Here is a 26,891-nt window from a genome sequence, read left to right as displayed (position 1 = left end):
GAGACACAGGCAGAGGGAGAAGCAGGCTCCATGCAGGGAGCCCGACGTGGGTCTCCATCCCAAGTCTCCAGGATCACACCCTGGGCTGCAGGTGGCACTAAACCGCTGCACCACCAGGGCTGCCCAAAGAAGAGTGTTATAAAAAATATGGAATGACATGAGATTATATCAGATAGACCTAACTGATATTGGAATAGCAGGAAAGGTTTTTCACAGAAATTGACATTTAGATTGAAATCTAAAGCCAAGATTGAGGTACCATGACAGAAATCACTTTCCAGACTGGGACACAGGATATGTGAAGTGCAGAATGGAAGAAAACACATGGATTATTTAGGAAACTGAAAAATGGCAAAGGTATTGGAAGTGTCTAAATATACCAGAGGATGAAGCTGGAGAGATAGGCAGAGACTAGGTCATGCTCACCATTGTTAATGTCAGGAATACATGGTTTTATTCTGACAGCTATTAGCAGCTATAGGTGGGTTTTATAATACATAATCCACTCTCATTTTAATAAGATCCCTTTGACAACAATGAGGAGAGTGGTTTACAAGGAACAAGAAACAGATGAGATGTAAGTCCCCAGGCAAGAGATAATGGTGACTTGGTTTAGAAGAGAGAAACAGAAAAGGAAATAAATATAGGATTTGAGATATATTTTGAATCTAGAAGTGGCAGGATGGGGTGATGAATTAGATATAGAGGATAAGGTAGAGGTTATGGAGGATGGATTCCTGGGTTCGGAATGAGTCATTGGGTAGAAAATGACACCATTCGCCAAAGTGGAGAAAAGTGAAAGGATAGATTTGCTAAGAAAGAAGAATAATTTACTACTAGATACGTTACATTTGAGGTGGCTAAAGGAATTTAAATGCAAATATCAAAAAGGCAGGTGTATTTATGAGTTAGAATCTCAGAAGATAGGTTAAAATATAAAAGAGTTATTGGAATATTGATGAAAATCATGGAAACTAAAGATTTGTCTATGAGAAAATTTAGAGATTCCACATCTGAACCTGGAAAACTCCAGTTTTAGAATCCTGGACTTGATACAGAAAAAGGAGGTGGAAAAAGTAGCTAAGAAAAAGCAGTCAGGTAGGAAGAATGCCAAGAGAATGCTAAGAGAAGAAAGAAATCAAAAGGGATTAACTTGGTCTGATGCTATAGAAAGGTCAGTAAAAAGGTCTGAGAAAGGTTTAGCCACATGGAAGTAATTGGGAACCTCTGTAAGTTAAAAAAAAAAAAAAAAAAGGCAGGGGAATGGTGGAATGGTGAGGTTGGAGGATATATCCCTGTGTTTTAAGGATGGTTGAGGGGAAAAAAAAAGTCATCTTGCCTAAACAATTATTTGGAGAAGGTTAGATGCAAATGAAACAGGAGAGTGATTTGAAGTTAAGAAAAAAGATTTGTTTCAGGATGATAAATAATAGACTAAGTTCATAGGTTGAAGGTTAAGATTTAGTAGAAGAAGAGAGATTAAAAATGCAGAAAGAAGTGGGAATCATTGAAGACAAGTTTCAGAGGAGATGGGATGAGTATCTGTGTTTACTTTGTACTGGACTAAAAGATTGGAGGATGCTTCCTTCTGTATTACAAAAGGAGAGGGTGGGGAAGAATTAATGATTAATGTAGATGTAGATGGGTTTTAGCTGGGGCTGTAAGAAAACAAATGAGTTGCTTTTTGATGTGCTCTCACTTCTCTAATAAGAGGAAAGATCATCCTCTGATAGTGGAGTGAAAGTGGAATGAAGTGAATTAGAAGGCTGGGAACAGTGGAAAAGAAATGAGAAATAAAACCTGAAAGTTGGCTGATGGGCAGAGAATGGAGAGGGTCAGTGGGGACAATGTCTCAATGAAGTCAAAGAGTTATTGCAGTGAGAGTACCTGCACAATACAGATAGAAAACATACTGCCAGATGGAAGAATAAGATGGTCTAGTATGTATGTGTGTGGGGGGAAGCAGGGTATCTCTTTCAGTGGAGATAAAATTTCTGGTGATAATATACTGTTTATCACGATGGAAATTTATGGTTGAAGTGTACTGGAAATAAAAGGTCATACACAGACAGGAGGTCAAAAAAGCAAGAGAGAAAATTGCAAACCCATTCTTCTAGATACTTCCCTGGTTCAGAGTAATCCAAAAGAAAGCTTAGGTGCTGTCTCTTAAAAATAATGAGATTTAAAAAAAATCAGAAGAGGATCCCTGGGTGGCGCAGCGGTTTGGCGCCTGCCTTTGGCCCAGGGCGCGATCCTGGAGACCCAGGATCGAATCCCACATCAGGCTCCCGGTGCATGGAGCCTGCTTCTCCCTCTGCCTGTGTCTCTGCCTCCCTCTCTCTCTCTGTGTGACTATCATAAATAAATAAAAATTTAAAAAAAAAAAATCAGAAGATTGGCAGATGATTTTTTTGAGGATGGGTGCTATGTGTGAGACATAAAAGTAGGAGATGTTACAAGGTAAGAGGAAAATAAAAATCCAGAATTCATATTGAGGAGGGCAGTGATTTTATATCTACCCGTCAAGATCTTGTTAGGAGCCCACATTTTCAATGACTACTAAGAAACATGACCTCAGGAGCTGCTAAGTTTCAGTAAAGGTAACACATTGGAAAGAACATTAAGAGTAGGTGACGGGCACTGAGGGGGGCACTTGATGGGATGAGCACTGGGTGTTATTCTATATATTGGCAAATTGAACACCAATAAAAAATACATTCACAAAAATAATAAATAAATAAATAAATAAATAAACAAACAAACAAACTATGAAAAAAGAGTATAGACTTAGAATATTGGGGCATTTTTGATCATGGAGTAGAAGTTTCAGAGGGCAGATCAGAAGGGTTTGGGTAGGAAGAGAGGAGGTCCTATCAATGGATGGAAATTAATGCTGCACTGCACTTTAAGCAGAGAACTGCATAAACAAGGGGAACAATGTTGAAAGATTTTATCTTAGATACAGATGAGTTTATAAGAGTTCCAATTACAGTCTGAGAATAAAGCCTCTGGCTAGTCAAAATGTGAAGCCAACTGTGTCATTATTTTTCAGGCATATTTGGCAGTTGCAGTTGAGCCATGGGTAGCAGGAATGAGTGAGTGAACATAAACCGCATAGTTCTTTTCTTGGAGAAGAGAGGGGAAATGATGGGTCATAAGCAAGTCAAGTTGGACCAGCCTTTTTCTTGCTAGTAGGGCCAGTGTCTACCCTCAATACTGACCATCCAGAGAAAGATGTTAAGGTTTGGGTTTTTTTTTCCCCCACCATGTCCCAATCTATGTTAAATGGTGATGAAGTACCTATGTGACAAAGAGAAAAATAATAATAAAAAATAATAATGTGCAAATCTTTCTATTTCTCTACTCTTTTTTTTTTTTTTTTTGAGAGAGAGAATATGTGCATGCTAGCAGAGTGGGGATGGCAGAAGGAGATGAAGAGAGAGAATCTTAAATAGGCTCTACACCCAGCATGGAGCCAGACACTGAACTCGATCTCATGACCCTGAGTTTGTAATCTGAACTAAATCAAGAGTTGGATGCTGGGGTGCCTGGGTGACTCAGGCAGTTGGGCATTTCCCTTCAGCTCAGGTCATGATACTGGGGTCCCAGGAGGAAGCCCCACATTGGGCTCCCTGTTCAGTGGGGAGTCTGCTCCCCCCTCTTCCTCTGCCCCTCTGCCTGCTTGTATGTGTTCTCTCTTTCTCTCCCTCTCTCTTTCTCTCTCTCAAATAAATAAATAAAATCTTAAAAAAAAAAAAAAAAAAGAGAGAGATGCTTAACTGAATGAGCCACCCAGGTGTCCCTCTCTACTTTTATTTTTTAACCACTCCCCTTTTACAATGATTGGTTTATTAATTGCTGAGTGGAATCTTGGCTCTTACTATATGGAAAATGGGAAACAAATGGAAGGAAAGCCTAAAAAACTAATATTTATTATTTTTTTATCATCAATCTCCATGATTGATTTATTTTCTAGGTGGAATTCTGTACCTCTTAATCCCTTTTACTATTTTACCCACCCCCTCATCCACCTCCCCTCCTGCAGCCATCAATTTGTCTCTGTATTGGAGAATTTGTTTTTATTTGTTCATTTGTTTTTGTTTTAGATTTAGATTTGTAAGTGAAATCATATGGTATTTGCGTTTTTCTGTCTGACTTCTTTCATTTACCATAATACCCTCTAGGTCTATCCCTATTATCCAAAATGGCAAGATCTCATTCTATTTTATGGCCAGGAAATATTCCATTATATATTATATAAACAGGGATGTCTGGGTGGCTCAGTGGTTTAGCGTCTGACTTGGGCCCAGGGCATGATCCTGGAGTCCTGGGATCGAGTCCCACATTGGCCTCCCTGCAGGGAGCCTGCTTCTCCCTCTGCCTTTGTCTCTGCCTCCCTTTCTGCGTCTCTCACGAATAAATAAAAAAGATATTTAAAATGTATGTATATACATTCCATTTTATATATATGTATATATATCACATCTTTATGCATTCATATATTGATGGACACTTGTGTTGCTTTCATATCTTTAATATTGTAAATAATTCTACAATAAACATGAGGGTGTGTATACCTTCATAAATTAATTTTTTTTTGGATAAGTACTCAACAGTGGAATTATTGGATCATATGGCATTTTTATTTTTAATTTTTTGAGGAAATTCCATACTGGTTTCCACAGTGTGTGTACCAATTTACATTCTGACCAAAAAGAGTTCCCTTTTCTCTGCAGTCTCTCCAACATTTGTTATTTTTTTCTGTCATTTTGGCTTTAACCATTCTAATTGGTGTGAAGTGATACTTCATTGTGGTTTTGATTTGATTTCCCTGATGATTTGTGATTTTGAGCATCTTTTTATGTCTGCTGGTCATCTATATGTCTTCTTGGGAAAAATGTCTATTCAGATCCTCTGTCCATTTCTTGATTAGATTGTGTTTTTTTTTTGGTGTTAAAAGTGTATAAGTTCTTTATATATTTTGGGTATTAATCCCTAGGTATATCATTTGCAAATATTTTCTCCCACTGGTTGTTTCATTTAGAGAATATTTCAATATGAAATATTTTCTAAAGTGGTATTATTTCTGATTGTCCAATATCTTCAGAACAAGAATTATCTAAATCTTAAAATAGAACATTAGACAATGTAGTGCTTTCTCACGGTACTTTAGCTTCTAAGTATAGAGGTTTCCTGAGAGGATATGGAAAATCTAACATATTCATGCAAATAAGGATGAGAAGTCAAGATGGACTCTGTGGGTCCTGACAAATTCCTCACTCAAGGATTACATGGCTCTTTTCATTCCGTTTTTCTGTACAATCTCCAGTATTCCTTTCTCATTGACCCCATCCCCATCCCCACCTCCTCCTCTTACCCATTTTAACACAGCTGTCCACTAGGTACCTTCACACCTTTGGGTTTCTTGGTTTCTACTGCATATTCTTTATTCGTCTAATTATCTGGAAACAGGAAGGAGAAGGATGCTATTGGTACATAAGTCTGCCCCTCTCAGGAACACTATCTAGGTGGAGCAGGTTTAGGTAAATAAGGATTTTGAATGGATCGCCCACATTGACTGACATATCTAATATATGTATACTTCTGAGGGAATCATTAGTGGGGATATTTCCAGAATATAGAGTAGCCAGCTGAGAGCTGGAGTCTGTATGTCAAGTTTAATTTCAGTGTGTTTATGTATGAACTGAAAACCAAGTTTGAGAGAGATTTTTCAAACAATGAAAGCAAAAACCTCAACAAGTAAAAATCAATAAATAACTGTCTTGAACAGCCTTGGCTAGGCAGAGAAAATAGTTTGTTTATCATCCACATCCCTTAAGTAGCAGGACCTAATAGAATTTGAATTTAAACCTCTTACTCCAAAGACTCATTACTCTTTCAGATTTACGATTGCATTTTAGAATTGCAATGCTAAATATTTAATATTCCTACTTTAGTTCTGAATGTACTTTAATTACTCTATATAATGTGGAAAATTGCTTTCTTGTTCAATTTTTGTATACAACACTGGAAGAAAAAAGCTGTGTTACTATTAATGCTACTTGAATAATACAATTATTTTAAAAATAATACAGAAAAATGAAATTCCTAATGCAATCCTTGTCAAGGAAAATAAATATCATTTTTTTAAAATGTAAAGAAATGAAGTTACCTACTTTAACACATGATTAATAAACATGGATGGTTTCCTAGACCCTAATCAGAACAATGTTGTTTTTGTTGTTGTTTTTTTTTTTTAATCTGGGAATACATGGCCTACTGGTTTTATGTTTTGCTCCCCTCTCATCTACTCCCTAACTCAAACCTTGCTATGTAACCTCACTTTTAAGCTGTTAAAATGAACAGTAGGTAATTTCATTGTGAGAACTCTGAAAATTTCTAAATTCCATCACGAAACTATAACCAAAATGTTAGGGGGTAAGAATGTGACTCAAAACCAAGGTTGACTATGCAGTTAAAAGATACGGACAGGACTCTGATTTGTTTAAATTCCCCTTTGTCTGTTTGGACAAAGTATAAACTATAGAAGCATCATTTAAAATGTATATCACTGGCAAAAGTAAGTCTTATTTCATCAGCTAAAGAAAATAAAATACATGTTTTAAAATGTCAGTACCTGTAACAATTGCTTTGCTTTAAAGTGTAGGGATGATTGGAGCCATAACTCTGTAAGCACAGTACTCTATCACTGTCTGTGAAGGCTCCCTTTGTGACTTTTGATTTATGTCAGCCAAGTTTACCAACAGCACTCAAAGTTTCTTACTATCTCCAACTGTATAAAATATATATATATATATATAGTAAAACAGGGCTCTCCTATAATCAACAAAGATGTTAGGTAAAATCAGTTTCCCATATATGATGAGACAGGGAAATCAAAATAATAAACTCATATTTACTATAGATGCTGAATCTGAACAATGAACTGGATGAATAATGGAAAATTTGAAAGAAATGTTGCTGTCCTTTATGTACTAATAGTTAAACATGTCATAGAAATACAGACAGTAGTTGGAATATTGTTTTATTTTAATTTAAATTTTTTGTTTTAGTAGGAATCAAATAGAATGCTATTCAAAAAATAAGTGAAGGACATGAGAATAGCAATCTCAATTTAATCTCTTTTGCATGCTAGAGAAGAAAAGAATAATTGACACCGCAGGAAGGAACACGGAGAGAAGAAATGATAATATTGTAATCACAAGGGAATGGGACATAGGACAGATTTTGGAATGGTCTCCACTATCCACCATGAGTTAAACATAGCACTACACTGGGGGCTCTGCTGTATTTGAAGCTGTGTAAGATAACTGGTTCCTGGTAGAAGAGGATGCTAAAAGGGTATCTGAGAACCTGGAAGTTAAGAGTGTTAAGTGTTCAGAAAATACTGAATAAGGTGGAGTAAGTGAGATTACAGACTACCATCTGGGCTCCTTTTTATGGAGTTTCTGGGGTGGGGAATAGATTCACCCATAGTCTCCAAGCCCAGAGGCAGTGACTAGAAAGTATAAAACTACTATTGCATTTCAGTACAAAAGGCAAAACATAATATAATTATAAGAAAAATCAAACAAATTCAACATAAAGGTATTCTTTAAAACAACTCGTTTACTCTTCGGAAATGGTAACCATGAACAACCAAAGGAAAGCTGAAAAACTGTTCAGAATTTGAAAAGCCTAGAGGGAAAAAAAAAAAGATTACATGCAACATATGATGCTGGATTAGACTCTAAATCAGATAAAAAGGGAAATTTGACCATATAGAACATTATTGGTCAAGGGGCATAATTTGAATAAAAACTGTATATTGTATCAGTGTTAACATTGTTGATTGGTAGGTGTATTGTAGTTGTTCAAGAGAATCTCCTTGCACTTAGGAGATGCAGGCTGGAGTTTTTAGACATAACAGGTCACAATGTTAGCAATTTTCTGTCCCAGTGTTAGGCAGTACCAGGAATAGCCTGAGGGACAAAAGGTGAACAATGGAGGAATCCAAGTGAAGGGCATAAGTGTTCACTCTACTACTCATAACTTTTCTCTGAGTTTGAAATTACTTCAGAATAATGAGTTAAAAACTAAAAGCATGACCAGCATTCATGTTATGGCTCTGGTAGTGGCTAATCATGTGGACTTTGAGCCTATTTCCTCTGTAAAATAAAAATAACCTGCCCCTTCTACATCACATTTGGGGATCAGTGAGATAATGGGATCACAAAGTACTATTTACGTTTCTAAGATTTGGAAAGATATTTTATAGGAAAGAAAAGAGTGATTTTTCAACCCAGCCACACTTATATCACAAATGAAATTTTGATTTTAGATACAAATTTTAGCTTTTGTTTCCAATTATACTACGATTATACCTCAACCAGAGAATGCCCTGAGAAAGAAGATTTTTTCTGTAACAATAGTAAGAGATTTTAAACCAAGCTTAAACATACTAAAACAAGTAAACCAAACCAAACCAAACAAAACATGTATGTAATCATGTGACTATGGGTGCTTGCTCCTTGCAGTTTTATGGTATTTGTACTGTTATCCTGGGGAAGTCTTCCCTTTCTTGCACATCAATTATAAGTGAACAGAACTCATCATAGTCAGTGTTCTGAAGTTTGGGAAGGGTCAATTTGGTGTAAGGAACATCTTTTATGTCTCCACTGAGCACTAGTTTTTTTTTTTGTTTTTTTTTTACTATGTTGGGGATATAAAAATAAATTCTTTACTGTTTCTTCTAGCTCTTCTTTACTATTTCTTCTTCACCTACCCATGTTCTTTTGATGTTAACTCTTCATTAAAATAAGGAAATTTTGATGAATCACATATTTACACTTTGCCTCTCATATTTTGGCTGAAACTTACTCAGAGAGTTACCTCAACCAGTGTTATTATGAGCTAGAGTAAATATGAGAATCACTTGCATCATTTCTGCAATAGCAGGTCAATGTCACAAAAAATATTGGAAAAATAAATCACATTTTCCTCATCCCTTTCGTCATCAGCTGGTTCACTCTCCCCCCCCATAACTAACCTTCTCAAGCAAATACCAAAAGATTACTGGTATTTTAACAAATACCAAATTCAACAGCATTTTCTTAATCTGTATTATTTTTTGTTTTGTTTTGTGAAGTGATTGACCCAGCCAGCCACTGCTGTCCTTTATTCTGGACCTTTTTTCCCCTTAGATTTCTATGAGAGTCTGTGTGATCTCTTTGAACATGGCCTCGGATCTTTATTTGGTTTTCTTTCTCCAACGGTACACCTCCGTGATTCTGGTCTTGGCACACTTCTCTCTCTCTCTTTTTTTCCCCCTTTGGGATCACATTAAGTAATTAAGTCATCTTGAGATGAGTCATCCAGATGTCTCTGACTCCAGACTCATCTTCCCTCTTCAACACCATGCAGCTGGGTACAATCGCCTGCTTTATATCACTCTGCATTGTCTATACATATCACATTATCCATAGTGTGCCAGAGCCTCCAACTCCCTATACCCAAACCTACCCATGCACCAGTATCTCTTCAGCTCTGTGAAATGGACCAATCAGAAAAGGAAACTAGAAAAGGAGAGACATTTTTGTAAGGCATGAAAATGAGTGCTTCAAATCACAGGAAGAAAGAGTGGGCTGTGTTCTGCAGTAAGAATTAGGAAAACTAGGTACACCTTATAGTGATTTAACTTGGAATAGCTATGAACAAATTGATTTAAAGTGAAGAAAGAGAAGATACAAGATGGAAGCAGGAAAAGAGAGAACGGGTGAAAGCATAGGGGAAGAAGTTTGAACGTTAAACATGACAATAAAACATAACAATGTAAGTCTTTTATTTATTCTTTGCTAGAATAGAAAAGCTCTTGCCCTGAATAGAATGTTACTTGAAAAATGATTTTTAACCTATTGTGATAAATAAGTCTTTCAAGAATATTTAGGGAAATATATTCTCAGAATAAAATCTGGCTTATACTGTTACAGGACAATATGCATTAATGTTTAAAAATTAGTCAAAATCTCCCACAGGAGAAAGAGCTAAATTGAAGTTTAAATAATACTTTTTAGCTTGAAATATACCCCATACTGTTAGATAATGCAAGGATGTTGAGAAAAGTAACTAAAAACTAATTCACCAAGTTTGTAAAATCAAATATTCTATACTCTAGATAATCTTAATATTGCTCAGTCGCTGTAAATCAGATTATTCTTGAGATTGTATTTAAGTCAAGGCAAGACAGTCTTCTATTTACAAATGTAATTTAGTCTCCTGAGTAGGTAATCTTGTTAAAATATTGTCAGGTTAACTGAAATTGATTTGTGTTTACTAAACATAGTGAATACTAATCAAATATTAGACGCTGAGGTGTTGGAGGTATTTAAAACTTTGATAGACACTGTTAGTGCTTCATGGAAGAATTATTTTATTTGGACTCAGAGGTCAACATTGCTTTTTAGACTGTTCTTTAAAATAAAGATAAAATTGGAGAAATGGCCTGCATTTGCTTTATGAAATTTTGTGATTTGGGAATATTTGGGAGAATTTGGGATTAGTTTTTTTTTTGGGAGGGGGCGGTTATTTATATTTTATTTCCACTGCTACAAACACCGCATTTGCTTTTCCATCTGCTTAATTCCATTCTAGGTTTGCTATTCTCTACCACTCATAGCATCATTGAGCTTCACATAATAGCTTTTATAGGAGACAGGCATTACTAGGCAATTTGAAAAGCAGGTTGAAGATAAAGCCTGAGAGCTCACGTGCCCTGGCCTGGTGACTTGGCTCACTTCTGAAGCTTATACCAAATGGGCTGCCTGCATTCCTGTAGTGTATGTGTATTGGCTCTATGAGGCTTAAAGAAACATTTCCCCTAATACAATAATAAACCCACCATAATCATTCATTTTGGGGAAATTTTACAGTTGTTGGTTAACCTGCTCCCTTATGCCCTGCAATATTCATTAGCAGATTTCTCTGTTTATGAGTGATATTATATGGAAATGGTTATGGGATGCTAACAGATGTAACCACTGAAATAAATTAGAAGGAAAAGTTCTGTTTTTTACAGATGGTTCTATTGAATATGCTCCCCCACCCCCTCCACTTTAACATTTAGTTTTCTTTCAACAGAAAACTTTTCTTTACTGACTACGGGAATGTGGCCAAAGTGGAGCGATGTGACATGGATGGGCTGAACAGAACAAGGATAATTGATTCAAAGACAGAGCAGCCAGCTGCACTGGCACTAGACCTAGTCAACAAATTGGTTTACTGGGTAGATCTTTACTTGGACTATGTGGAAGTAGTGGACTATCAAGGAAAAAACAGACATACTATCATTCAAGGCAGACAAGTAAGTACAATTTTGTTGGAAAATGCAGCTAAGGTAATAAAATGAATGGTATCCTACTAGGAAGAAGACCCAAAATTTGAATTGCAATGTTGAAAATTTCTGATGAAGTCAAGCTGCAAAGTGTCATAAAAATTGTGATGAGTTTCCTATATGGGAGAATGTTCTTTTCACAGTGCATTCCATAATATCAGAGATGCTGCTTACTTCCTCCTTTGCTCTATTAAAAGCAAAGCACATAAAACAAAAACCAACAAAAATAAAACCATAAACAAAGACAAAAGTGCCATACTAGTAAGAAAGAAATTAGAATTGGACAGATGTTTTGACCTATTAAAAGTAAAACTTAACTAAAAACTAATCTAAATAGCTTATTTATAAGGAGATAGACTATCATCTCTCTCATGTGGCCTTGGAGATATTTTGCTAAGAAAAGCGAATGCCTGCTTACAAAAATATTTTTTATTATTTTCATAGGTTGGACTAAATCTTGCCTTCTGATATATTCAAGTACTTCCTAGAATGAGAATTCTGTGAAAGTCACTGAGGTCAAGATCTTTCCCATCTGTATAGTTTTTCTCTTGCTGAATTACAAGATTTTGCAGAAAACACTCAGTAGACACTCAAAGGAGATCTCTAAGTAGAAATAAGCTTATTCAGTAGTGTACTTTCTGAAATTCAAGTTTGCTTCCATGATCACATTAAATTCTTGTGAGATTCTAATTCTATGGAGCCGAAATACATGAATCCCTTTTCTTTCTTTTGCAATCGAGACAAAAATATTATTTAATGATCCCTTAAAGTTATCTTTCTTTTCTAATCAGTTTTTAACAATGAAATTATTTTTTCCTTCCTTTGCAGGCAAACAAATGCACTAATCTGGGAGTAAAAAAAAATTTTTTTAAGTGTCTGATCTTAGATATGAGGCCAGTTATTTCTTTCTTACCTTTGTCCTGAAAAATTTGACTTCTTTGGAAAGACAGTTATGACTTTTAGAGGATCTAATCTATAAAATAATTCTGGTGGGTCTTTTTTTTTACCTATATAATTACAATTTTAAACTCTGAAATAAGGGTAAGAAATTCAAATTATTTTCCTTATGACTACTTTTTAAAAGTTTTCTAATATCTGTTTTTTAATTATTCTTTTTTTTCATTTCTATTGCCTATATATATTTTTTTTTCTGATTCCCTAGACATATGCTTGCTCTGCCACTAAGTAGCCCAACATAGATAAATTTTTCTAAATATTTGGGCTATAAGCATAATGATCTCTCTCTCCACCACTCTATGCTCCTCCCATCTGTGTGGGCAGTAGCGTAGCAGGCAACAGTGTACTTACTTTATAGGAAACAAGTTCTTCTGAAGGAAGGAACAGGGACAGTGAGTACAATTTCATCTTTACTATGTGATTATATTTTCTACCCTGCCCAGTTGTCCCCTCTGTGGCTATGCTTTCTTTCTTGCATGTGGGTCGGCAGTTATGTAAATAGCAATATAAGTATGGCACAACCACATGCTCCCAGATGAATGGCTCCAAACTTTGGTCAATACATGCATGAGATTAATTGCAATGGAAGAATTCAGTTTATTTGCAATTTTTATAAGAAAAAGTATTGTTCAAGTCAAATTTGGGCTTAGATATACCTAGTGACTATGATGTCAGCTTATGTAGAAATGATATTAGTAAATAAACACATGACACCCCTACTCCTTCTCTCTGGCAGAGCACCTGTGCACAAGCCATAGGTACACAGGGGAATGACCCTTCCATAGGAAAACATTACTTGGGCTTTAACATGGAAGGATTCTTTTCATAAATTCCTATCTTTCATCTCTAACCTAGATGTGAAGAAATGAGATATGATCACCAACCCTCATGACGCCCCTACCCAAAACAAACAAAACATGCAAGAGCCAGGCTTCTTTTAATTACAATTCACACGAGGCCAAGAGATAGTAATTATGAGTCAGGTAGGGTTATAGAGATAATAAATCTAAGGCTTTTGCTTAAGGTACAATATTGATAAAATTTCCTGATTAAAATAGAAAATTTTATAATTATGCTCCATAAAAAAATTTTTACAGTGAGGGGCACCAAGGTTGCTCAGTCAGTGAAGTGTCTGGTTTTGGTCTCGAGTCATGATCAGAGTCCTGGACAAGCCCCAGTCAAGCTCCCTGCTTAGTGGGGAGTCTACTTCTCCCTTCACCCCTCCCCCACTCATGTTCTCCTCTCTCTCTCTCTGAAATGAATAAATAAAATCTTTAAATAAATAATAAACAAACAAAAAATAAATAATAAATACTTAGAGTCAAACCACACATACCTTTTCAAATTCTCTTAACTACAAACCTATATGAAAAGTGCAATATAAGGCCAAAGAATTGTGACAGTTTTTTTCAACAGAATCTCTATATCAAATCAAATGATAGTCTCACCCTATCCTGACACAGAACCATTTTAAAGTAAATGTAATCCGAGGAATACCCAAAAGCATTGTGCTTAGCATGCAGCCATTTGTGTGAGAAAATCAATAAATTCATTCTTCCTCTGCTTTACTAGAAGCTTGCCATGACTTCAAGAAGTCCATTCTTCCATTCAATCCCCAGGACTTCTGCTAAAGAGAATTATGTAGTTAAAGTGTCATGGATAGCAAAGCAATTAGTTCCATTTCTGTTATGAATAGGCTTTAGAAACATATGTGATTTCTGAGTAAAGTGTTGTCTTTTTTTTTTTTTTTTACAATTATGCCAAACATGATGTTCATTATTTATTATTTTCCATGATAGGACAAGTATTTGTCTAAATGTAACTTGTGCTTAAAAAAATATATATAGAGAGAGAGAATTTTGAACTTATAAAATAAATTATCAAATATATTTTCTCATGAGTCCTTACACAACCAGAATTTTAGATTCTATATCTCCTGAATATATGAACAAGCGGCTCATAAAAACATCTTAAAGTTTATATAACAGTGCCATAAACATCTTATTAAATAAATATACTTGGAAGTTTAGTTCTCACTTGCCTTTGAAAAGTAGCTATTATACATGTATTCTTAATAAATCATGAATAAAATTCTCCATACATTTGGAACTGCTTTATCTACTACTGCATAATATTTTCTTCTCAGAGGGAAAAAAATTAAATTGGTGAAATATTTCATTCTTTGAGAAAAAATAAATGATAATATGTGTGTGACTTTCCTACTGTGGGAATTTTCCACAGTAGTAAATAGCAATAAGTTTTTCTTTCAAGTTGAAAGCAGCATAATTAAAAATCATAGTTATTTTTGCCCCTCCATATAGGTCAGACATCTTTATGGTATAACTGTGTTTGAAGACTATTTGTATGCAACCAATTCTGATAACTTCGATATCATAAGGATAAATCGATTTAATGGCACTGATATTCATTCATTAATTAAAATGGAAAATGCTCGAGGAATCAGAATTTATCAAAAAAGAACTCAACCAACAGGTAAGACACAAGACCTCTTAATAGGGGTTGAATGGGAATATGGTCCTTGTGCTTTGTATGGAGTTAAAATGAGTGAGTCATAAATTCTCTGCTTGATAGCAAAAGTGTACATATCTGCTTGATAAAATGGAATAGCGCTCCCTGCACAAGTCTAAGTGACAAATTGTTCAGTTCCTAATGAATCGTTTCTACAACCATAGAATTGAAATGATGGCTAAATTTAGATTCAGGAAAGAGCTTTCAATCACAGTGTGTGTAGACAAGAAGCCCAGATGCTTAGATGCTAAGGTTTTTTTTTTTTTTTTTTTTTTTGTACGATTTTGGGAGACATTTCAAATCAGATGACTCTCATACAGTATCTATCCAGTTTTTATAGTAGTCATTCCTGTCTCTTAACCTATTGTAATTATTCTTTAATATAAGTTACTTAAAAAGTAACTTTTAATGAGAAGTCTATAATATTTCTAAGTATTTCTTAAAAACACAAACTAGCTATTTTTGCATAGTAGATTAGTGATGATTATTCATCAATACAGTATACACTCAATTATTTATGGATTAATGAAATGGGACGCCTGGGTGGCTCAGAGGTTGAGCCTCTGCCTTCTGCTTAGGGCGTGATCCTGGGATCCTGGGATGGAGTCCCTCAACGGGGCTCCCTGCAGGGAGCCTGTTTCTCCCTCTGCCTGTGTTTCTTCCTTTCTCTCTGTGTGTCTCATGAATAAATAAATAAAATATTTAAAAAGCAAAAAAAGAATAATGTAATATACAAGAATGACCAACCCCAAATTTTCATCATCTTTCTGTTCTTCAAATTGAAACTGATTTAGAATTACTTAAACGTTAACATAGATTTTGTTGAGGCAATGTATTGTCACAAATCCATTTACTGTAAATTTAAACTTGGAATTCTATAAATAACCTTATTAGCGTTTGGTGTTAGTATTTATTTATTTGCCAATTATTCTTGACCATTTACTATGTGCCAGGCACTATTGTATAGACACTGGGATTACAGCAGTGAAAAAAAAAAAAAAAAAAAACAGCCAAAAAAAAAAAAAAATTCTTGCCAGTATAAGACTTGTATCCTAGTAGAGAAAACATAATTTTAAAATGACCAGGTAAGTTATTATTATTTTAGAAGATGTTGAGTGCTATAGAGAAAAATAAAACAGTCTTAGGGATGGGGATGATTTGCAATTTTATATTGAGTGGTCAGAGGAAGTCCCACTGAAATAATGAAATAAATGAAGACTTGAAATAATTGAAAAAGTGAGGCACAGACATACAGGTAGAGAGAAGAGCAAGCACAAAGACCATGAGGAAGAGAATGCTTAAATTTTTCAAGAAACAGCAAGGACACATGTGTGTCTTTCAACAGAGTAAAAAAGAAAATGAAGTAGAAGATGAGATTGGAGAAATGAAGGAGGATCATAATGGATAAGGCCCTATAAACTATTATAAAACCTTTTTCCTTATACTTTTATTGAGATGAAGCATATTTAGGAAGCATTAAGCAGAGGAGTCTCATGATATGACTGGCTTTTTAAGGGAATAACTATGGCTACTGTGTTCACAATACACTCTAAGGGACAAGGGTAGGGGATCAGAGATCTTTTCATTTAGAAAGATCAAGAATACAAAACAAACATGGCACAATTTTTAAAAGCATAATCATTTTATTATTAAAAGAAAATTATTATGTTATTTGTCACAATTTCAGGTAAGTGGTGATCAAAAGGAAGTATAATTACAATAGTATATAAAATCTTACATTCCTACCACAGCCTTTTTTTCTTTAACTCCTCTTTTTCTCGTTCTTTTCATATGGTACTTTCCTTTTTTTTTCCCTTTCTAACTTCTACACTCATAAGATTTCCTTCTTTTTCTCAATGTCCACATATTAACTAGCCTCCTCCTTTTAAAAAATTGCAGTCACACACACACACACACACACACACACATTCGATTTGTGGTACAATTCTCAAAATGGCAATGAACTCAAAACTGATGGGAAAAAAAACTGTTTCAGCACTTCTCAGTAAAGACAGTTACTGAATTATATCTCTTCTAGGTTAAGTGCCCATATAATGGGTTACTTACAAAGAAATCCTTTCTCTGCTTAATTACCTAACCTGGGGGTATCGTTACAGCATCTTTTACACTTACAAGAAATACATATTTTCAAAAAGAACACCAACCATACATTAAAAAAGTCACGTTGCTTATTTTGCCTACGTGTAAACAGTTTAAATTAGTATAAAAGCAGAATTGTGTTTTTTAAACATAGCCTGAGGAGGACTTTGGCAAATTCCTACTTCTTCTTCTATGAGGTGTAAGCTCTTTTTTACCAATTGATTATGGTAATAAATAGCTGAGTATAAAGGTTTTTGATAAGATTCCCTCTCGCGCTGCAAAAGTTTCAGCATACCAATGCACATAATTATCTTATCTTTGGATAATTTCTAAGTGTGCTGTTTTTTATTTGTTGTAGTCAGAGGCCATGCATGTGAAGTGGATCCATATGGAATGCCAGGGGGATGCTCACACATCTGTCTGCTCAGCAGCAGTTACAAAACACGGACCTGTCGCTGCAGGACGGGCTTCAACTTGGGAAGTGATGGCAGGTCGTGCAAAAGTATGTTGTTAAAATCAAACATTTTGCCAGAAGCTACTGCTTCAGAATAGTATTTTGTTTGTTTGTTTGTTTTCATATTAATTAGCAACATCAACATCAGCAATAAGTTTTCAACAGGTGACATTTGCCTGGAAAACGTACCACCCATTTTTATCAGTATTTGGGGCTTTTTGTTTGTTTTGTTTTGTGATGATGTGAATGAGAAATTGAATCAGGCTATAGAGTCACTAAATTTATGGACCACTAGGAAATTTTTCAGAAGGGAATATTTTTCAGAAGATCCTTTCCTTAATTCCCTAAAGAAGGTTTTTGGTCTAATGAGCCTGAATCATTGGTTGACCATATTTTCTCTTATCTAAACTAAGAAGCTGCTCCTAGTAATAGGTGTGTTGTTTAGTCCAACAGAAATCCACATAAAGTAATGTTTTACCTTATCCAGCATCACTGGGGAGTGAAATTCATTTCATTATTTAATTTTCCAGGTAACTGGAGCTATACTAATGAAATATCAATCTGTGTAACAATTTTATTGAAAAGCTTTCTAACAGTTAGACATATCTTTGTTTTGTTTTTGAAATATGCTGAATAATGTAATTGTTCCTTATTTAAATAAGCCAATAAATAATTTTATACCTGATTTTTATAAACTTAGATTTTTGCCCCCAAATTAGTTAAAGTCTTTGCTTGGGGTCTTCATAATCAAGTAGAGTAGATTGGTCCTTATAGAAATGATGTCCATGTGTTAGACAGTTGTTCTTTCAATATCCCTCAATACCATAATTTTTAAAGTTATGATGACTGCTTTTTACCTTGTCCATTATGTCTCCATTTTGTTATAGCAATGTCTTTTTATTTCTGACAGTAGCCCCTCTCTAGTCACTCTCTTACCATTTCTTAATGAGACATGAATTTCTTGTCATGTGCTTCCTGAGGACTATGAGTTTAGATTATTAAATTTGTTAAAATTTAAGTCTAAATGGTAGTACAAACATTTTTAAATCAACAACCCAAAAGGCTCAATGATAAATATATATATTGGTATTTTGTTTTTATTTCTAACTTTGTATGAAATGCTGAGTCTCATGTTTAAGAGATCCTCTGGATAACTAAGAATTAGAAGCCTCAAGGTGAGTGAAGTTGTATGTGTGCATGCGTGTGTGTGTGTGTGTGTATGTGTGTGTGACCAGTCTTTCAACTGGTGTGCTTAACACTTGAAAAGTAGTGGCACATCATTAAAAATAGAATCATACACATTTATACATACATATTTGCATGCATGCATACCTACGTATATAAGTTTGGGAGAAAAACAGGATCACAGTTGCATAAACTTCAATCACCCTTAATGTAGTCTATCAATCAAGGTATATTTACATTGAGAGACAGTTCTAGCCACTTTAAGTTGAAAGATTAAATCCAAATAGATAGGTGCTCACATAGCTAGTGAAAATCAGCAATAGCTTCTAGATTCAGTCCTAAGAACATCCCTCAAAACAACCATTGAACTACCCTGGCTTAAAACTGGAAACCTGCCACAATAGGAAGGCAGGGCTTCAGGAAGTCATAAATGGTAATGGTAACTTCAAAGATACACCACTTTAACTGATATCCAGGGATCTCCTCAACTTGCATCACAACTATTAGTTCCAGAAATATGTCACAACTGATAATTTCCTATTGGCAAACAAAACAAAACAACACCCTCTTACTTGCCACTTGATATACACAAAGGAAGAACACTATTGTGGAAAAATTCAATTTCTCCTTTGGATGAATACCAACAGAAGTAGCAGAAGGCGTTCTTATTTCCATATTCCAAACTTGAGTTAGTACATCTTATTATAGGTACTTAAAACCAGGTCTATTGCTCTATGAGAGTCTCTGAAATTATAGCTTTTAGTTTCAATTGTCTATCGTATAAGAAAACACACCAGAAGAAATTTTAAAGTAGGTATTGAATGACTAAAGTAAGTGACTTAAGTAAACAATGGGAAAAATGGTGATTCTTATTTAAAGCATATACATACTTCAGTTGGTTAAGCATCAGATTCTTGATTTTGACTCAAGTTGAGACCTCAGGAATTTGAGATTGAGCCCTGCTTGGGGCTTTGTGCTCTGTGGGGATTCTGCTTGAAGTTCTCTCCCTCTGCCTCTCCCCCTCATACTAAATAAATAAACGAATAAATAAAATCTTTAAAAAAGAAAACATGAAGCACACGCATACACACATACCTTAAACCAAGTATCTGAAGTACCAGATTTACCAGTTACCACTGAAAACATCAATTAAAAATAAACATTAGCATAATTGGTATGGTGAAACTAGTGTTCTTATCCATTGCTAATAGAATTGGAAATTGATGTCACTATTGGGAAGACATTAGATAAATATTTTAAAAAAACATAAAATTGACAGTATTCTTTAAGAAATGATTCCTCTTTTGACTGAAGAAATTCATTGTAAATGTACTTATAATAACAAAAACCCAGATGCAATCTAAATATCCAGCAATAGGTAAACAGCTGACTACATTGTATTACCTCTCTAGCAGGGAATATGATGCTGTCATTGAAAATAATGTTTTGAAGACTTTAAAAAAATATCATTTCTTTAAAATGAGGTACTAAAGTGCTTACACAAGATCCTTATTTTTATTTTTAATTTTTTAATTTTTTTAAGATTCCTATTTTTTAAAAACAAAAATATTTATGCATATCGAGTTGGTAGAAAATGTTAATTTTCAAATAAATCTTCGCTACTTTTAAGCAATATGCAATATTTTTAAAAGATACTCTTGAAAGTAGGTGGACACTGAGAGGATGTGAGGGCAATGAGGAAGAAGAATGTTAATATTCTTTACCAGCAATTCCATTCCTAGAAGTGTATACTTAGAGATCATCTAAGAAAGTGTGTAAAATGCTAGGTCGAAGAAAACATGCTTATCTCAGTATTATTATTATAATAATGAAAAGATAAAACCAACCGGGGAACAGTTTGACAAATTATCATACATTATACTGATCATACTGAAAGAATTAATATAAAGTTTAAAATAATAGATCAACATAGAACATAATTTTGATGCTAAGATTTAATAATAAAAGCACAATATAAAATTGAGTGTCGGGGCACCTGGATGGCTCAGTGGTTGAGCATCTGCCTTTGGCTCAGGTCATGATTCTGGGATCCTCCGCAGGGAGCCTGCTTCTCCCTCTGCCTATGTTTCTGCCTCTCTCTCTGTATCTCTCATGAATATATAAATAAAATCTTTAAAAATATATAATAAAAGTGAGTGTCCTATGTAATTAATTGCACATTTAAAAAATAACTAAATAAATGAAATTTGAAATAGTCACATGAAGGAATACAACGTAACAGTGAAAATAAGTGAAGAGTGACTACAACAACCATGGATGAATATTAAAAATATAATCAGAATAAAATTCACAGAAGAGATCACATATGCAATTCAAATATGCAAAATCAAACAATTTCTGTTGGCAAGTACATATAATATGTACTAAAACTTGACAAAATACATGATAAAATTATCAATATATTGGACGTCTTTGGGATGAAAAAGGAATAGGAAAAGAAGGGGTGGGGAATAGGTTTAGGGCACATGCATACCTTCCAATGTTCTGGAAATATATTTTTAAATTCTGTGCCAGGTACATGAAATTTGTTTTCTCTTTATATATTGAAATATAATAAATATCGGTTTATATGGATTTAGAAGTCAATAACATTAATTTTAAAAGAAAACAAAAGAAAGAAAATATATAAACTGATAATGTTGTTTATATTGAGGATGTTGAGTCTATGAGTAATTAATCATTTTTCCCTTTTTTCTCCAAATTTTCTATAGCTTAGTTATTTTACTTTGCTAAGAATCTCACTTATGTTACTGTTATCTAATTGTAATTGAATAATAAGTATCCTCAGTTTTATTAATAAAACTCAGAATGTTTTTCCTTTTATATATATTCTTCAAATTTATATATATATATTTTTTCAAAGTGTTTATTAACTAAGTCAATGTCTCTAGCCATTGAAGAGCATGGCATGTATTTCCATATGAAAATATGAAGGAGTCAATTCATTCTGTTGAAAAAGCTACATTGATTCTGGCATTTTAAACTGGGAAATTGTTTCTTTTTGTTTGAGATTTTTGTATTTGTTTTATTTTGTTTTGTTTCATTTTTGGTAAGGGCTGTGTTATACATCAGAGTTACTGGCAGAAGGCATCAACCTCTAACATTCTAATTAAGACGTAAAGAAAAAAGTGATGCTGTAACTGGCATTTTATTTCATTCCTTAAAAGAATAAATCACTTGTTTAGACATTTGTAATATATTCACATGCATATGTGATACTGTGTGATTCTATTTGTTTGCCTTTGACAGCCTTAGATGCAAACTCCGAGGTGGGATGTTTTAAATGTCTAAAGTTTTTAGCATCGTCAGACATAATGAATGCTACAGTTAGTATCTACAGAATGTGTTAGATAGACTGCAATGAATTGTAAAACTAAACGTGCCGGATGTTTTCATAAATGTCCATTTTACTGTTACCAGTTATCCAATGATCTGTCATGTTTTTGTTACACAGGCAGTTATAGACAAAAGAATAATTAACTAAATATAACCCATTCACGGAAGTAATTTCTGTTTTAATTAAAGTAATGCAATTAGCGGGCCTTCTTGCATCAAGATACATTTGGCATATTTTAGAGTTTAATTTTTGGTATTGAATTTAAAAAACGCTAATTGCGCCAGTTAATTAAACAGTGGCATTCTGCAGTGTAAAGAAGATTAGGCAGCCTCAGTTGTTTGTGTTTGTAATCTTTCTTCTGCAGGACCGAAGAATGAGTTGTTCCTCTTTTATGGGAAAGGACGCCCAGGAATTGTTAGAGGAATGGACTTGAATACCAAGATAGCTGATGAATACATGATCCCCATAGAGAATCTGGTAAACCCTCGTGCTTTAGATTTCCATGCAGAAACCAATTATATCTACTTTGCTGACACCACCAGTTTCCTAATTGGCCGGCAGAAGATAGATGGCACAGAGCGAGAAACCATCCTCAAAGATGGTAAGTGACAGCATATGATACTAGCATCAAACTGCCCACAGATAAAGTGGGGTGAGAGGATGAATCCAACATACTGTAAAACTTACTCTAACCAGAACCTAAGTAGTTACTGTTGATTTAAAAATATTTGTTAATTTAATTTTCTTGAGTGACATTATTTCTACATGTTTTTCGCATACCAGCATATTAAAACCTTCAGGCTGAAATGGAATTTGGGATTGTCCACCACATTGTAAACATTACTGGAATTAAATTAAGCTACTTATTCACTTTCATGGAAAATGTAGATTTACAATTGTGTTCATAGTGCTATATGGCAGGACATAAGATTTCACAGGACATTAGAGACTTGTGCAATAGTTGATTCTTTCTAGGATGTTGGTCATGTCATTCAAAGTGCATTAGAAGTTTCAATGTCCCCATTGTCATTGCATTTTGTGCATATTGTTCCTTACTTTATAAATCATTAAAATTGAGTTCTCTGGAGTTGCCCTTGAAATATCTGTATTCACAGAGAAACTTTGTTTATACCTAGCTGTACTTATAGATATTTATATGCAAGACTATATTTGCAAACATATATGCCTATACTTTATTAAAACAGTGTATTTTATAAATTTCATGGCTTAGGAGCAACCGATCAAGTAACAAAATAATAGAACTTGGTATAGGTAGAAAATATATTTTTTAATATTTTATTTATTTATTCATGAGAGACACAGAGAGAGGCAGAGAGTTAGGCAGAGGGAGAAGCAGGCTCTCTGCAGGGAGCCTGGTACAGAACTCGATCCCAGACCCCAGGATACGCCCTGAGTCAAAGGTAGATGCTCAACCGCTGAGCCACACGTGTATCCCAGTAGAAACTATATTTTTTAAGATTTTATTTATTTATTCATGAGAGACACAGACAGAGAGGTGGAGACTTATGCAGAGGGAGGAGCAGGCTCCATGCAGGGAGCCCGATGCAGAACTCGATCCCGGACCCCGGGATCACACCCTGAATCAAAGGTAGATGCTCAACTGCTGAGCCACACATGCATCCCAGTAGAAAAGATCTTTAATAATTAAGCAAGGCAAATCGTTGACTGCTAGTCACCTTTAGACGTGTTCAGTAATGATTCTGGTACTCAGTTTCCTCACATATACAATCTGCTTACTTCTCAAATATTTTAAAAATCCTTCATTTAGGGAACATTAATTATATGCTTATTAGATGAGGAACACTGTGCTAGCTCTCTTAGAAGATAAAAGGAATGTTAGAAAGTGGTTACCAAAAAAAAAAAAAAAAGAAAGTGGTTACCACCTTTAAGGAGTTCATATCTACCTTTGGAAATAATATAAATACACAAAAAAATGTAAATACTTTGCAGCATTTTATTTAATTAAGTTTAAGTGGACCCAAAGAAATATATAATTATTGGAGAATGTCCATGTAATGGGTCTCCACAGGAAGGAAAATATGTCTTCATGTGAATGTTCCTAGAGAACTTTATGTGTTCAGGAAGTATTTGGGGTAGATCTTAAAGGAAGAATGTTACAAGGTAGGGGAGGATATTTTAGCCACCAGGAATTCCGTAGAAAAAAAGAAAAAAAAAAAATCAAGAACTCCAGAAAGAGAATGAAGGGGACATTAAGTAGATCATTACAGGAGGTTTTGGTTGCAGGGAATAGGGTCAGAGGATCGATGGAAAGTGAGAGGTGATTAAATGAAAGACCTGAAATGTGATGTGAAGGGACTGGAGGAAATCCTGAAGGGCTAAGGGGCAGGAAATACTTTGAGTCAAAGGATAATGTGAATGAAAACATATTTTAAGAGAATCAATCTGGTGGTGGTGTGCAGAATGGAGCAGAGAGGGCCACCTGGGTGGCTTAGTGGTTGAACGTCTGCTTCGGCTCAGGTCTCATTATCCTGGGGTCCTGGCATCGAATCCCACATCAGGCCTTTCATGAAGGACTGAAATGTAACATAGAAGGTTCTTGGTTTCCTTTCAAAATATGTCAGTTCCTGTGCCGTGACTGAATGTTCCAGCTAATAACCTTAACTTTGATGACAATATCTTATCAGTGACATTGGTAAATCTTTGCATTTCACCACAGCAACAGAGATCAGTTGTAATAGCCACTTGACTGCCAGGCACATCTGTACCATGTTGCTTTGGCAGTATGCAGGTTATGGGAACATTTTGTAGATTTAACACCTGAAATATACTTAACATTTTGATATTCCTGTGGAAGGACTGCTTAATGCTTTTTTATTGATATTCTTTCTTACCAAGAGAATAATAAAGACATTATGATCTAGGATTAACAACATGTCAAGACAGAACTTATATTTGGCAATTGACAGTTTATCATTCTTGAAATCAGAAAATTCTATGTGTAGTCACTAATTTAGTCACTAATTTAGCTAGCATATCCTCTATCCAACCTGAAGACTGAGAGGCAATGCTTGGTTTGACAAAGTATTTTGTAAGGTTGGTAGAAATTCTGAGTCTTAGATAAATTTGTACAGTTTGAAGTACAAGGATACAAAGATTTTGCTGTTTGTAAATAAAACATTAATATTTTGAACATCTTTCATGTAAGCTTAGAGGTTTTCTATAAAGAAAGAAAAACACCAACAGCATTTCAAAAAAGGCCCATCTCTATTCATTCTTTGATTTTTCTTTTTTTCTCTCAGAGGTGTATGGAAAACTTCCTAAATGTGGTATATTCTATAGTCTGTAGAATCTTGTGAGCTAAAACAGCAGTTAAATAAAAGAAAAGGGAAAATTGTCCCTTACTTACATCTAGATACTTACATCTACCTCAATGAGTACTAAAAGTATCTATGAAATGAAGACATACTAGTGATTTAATTAAAATAGACTTCTATTAAGACAGAGCATTTACCAATCTGTAAGTTTCCTATTCTCTAGAATTCTTACTATAATTTTTATAAAATTCATACTATTTCTTTTAATTTATTATTTGATTTATTTTTTGGTCTAGTTAATAAATTCTGCAAATACCTTCACTGTTCCAGGTGCTATCATAGGTGATGGGAATGCTGCAGGAAATAGGATAAAGTTTCATACTTAGTGTACCTAATAGTGAGAGGCAGATAATAAACACATAAATGAATAGGATAATGATAACTGCTGTACCAGAAATAAAGTAGGACACTGTGGTAAAAAGGAAAAAGAGATATCAACAGGAAGCACAATTAGACTAAGTGGTCAGGGAATTTAAATAAACCATTCTCTCTAGGTATAACTATTATACTATCTAAGAGAACAAGATAGATGCTTTTTATAAGATCAAATTCACTTTCATCTCCTTGGGTGTCCTGTCCAAGATTCATTTTTCATTGCAGTATGCATTATAATTTTCAGTAGAAAGGATAAAAATATAAAAATAATAATTTAGTATTCAATTTATTATTGTATGCATTCTGTTAATGCAGTACTTGTTCTGCTGTATAAATTAATTCTACTGGGATACATATATCCAAATAGAAAGCATGTTAAAACAATCTTTCATATTGTTCCATATTTTTAAAATATTAAAAAAAAAACACTCAAAGCATTTTTCCTGAGTTTGAAAGTTATTAATGCCTGCAGCTATAACAGAAAAACTACTTTCAACAGCTCCCATAATTAAACTGGAGATCTGAGGTCACCAAGTTGGTGGTAATTTGTTACAACAGCCACAGGTACTAACAGAAAGCCTGTGCTCGTAACCAGTTTATGGACCAAACTTATATATATATATATTTTTATGGTGGGTACTATTTGATTGAGATCCGAAATGGGTACAGGTTTCCACACCTCAGACTCCTTTTACTGACGGTATTTACAAGCATCATGAAATTGGAGAACAATGAAACACTTTGGATAGGAGGCAACTTAGGATCTCTTTTCTGACATTATGAATAGAAGTGTAGCCAGGAGGAAGGGGAAGGAGTCTTTCTGTGCAGAACATATTCTCCAAATAACATGTTTGAAGATAATCTGTTGACATTCTATGGAAGGGTAGTGCCTTATCTGTATGTTAGCTTGTCCAGCATCTGAGGATCAAACCCTATTCTTCAGCTGGGTCCCATCACCGGCATCTCCATACTCCCTCCATGGATTTTAGAATCCAACAGTTCCTTTGTGGGTTTGAAATGCATGGTATCATACCTGGAACATGAATTATTAGTCATCATTGTAATCCTTAGAACCCTCACTACAGGGATGTCTGGGTGGCTCGACCTTGAGCTTCTGCCTTAGGCTCAGGGCATGATCCTGGGATTGAGTCCCACATCGGGCTCCACGCAAGGAGCCTCCTTATTTTT

General features: G+C 34.6%; 1 protein-coding gene across 1 annotated transcript in view; it reads left to right on the top strand.

Annotated features, from left to right (window-relative positions):
• The window catches only part of LRP1B (LDL receptor related protein 1B), a 1,837,374-nt gene that overhangs the window by 1,053,869 nt on the left and 756,614 nt on the right, over positions 1-26,891 (top strand). The window contains exons 8-11 of the mRNA XM_049097407.1: positions 11,137-11,359; positions 14,668-14,839; positions 17,334-17,477; positions 22,337-22,573. Coding sequence (XP_048953364.1) covers positions 11,137-11,359; positions 14,668-14,839; positions 17,334-17,477; positions 22,337-22,573 — 776 coding nt within the window. The remainder of the gene's footprint in view (positions 1-11,136; positions 11,360-14,667; positions 14,840-17,333; positions 17,478-22,336; positions 22,574-26,891) is intronic.

Source organism: Canis lupus, chromosome 19 (assembly GCF_003254725.2).
Source record: "Canis lupus dingo isolate Sandy chromosome 19, ASM325472v2, whole genome shotgun sequence".
In the NCBI taxonomy this organism is placed as follows: Eukaryota; Metazoa; Chordata; class Mammalia; order Carnivora; family Canidae; genus Canis; species Canis lupus.
The sequence above is the reverse complement of the archived record's forward strand: the minus strand, read 5'-3'. Positions and strand labels throughout refer to the sequence as shown.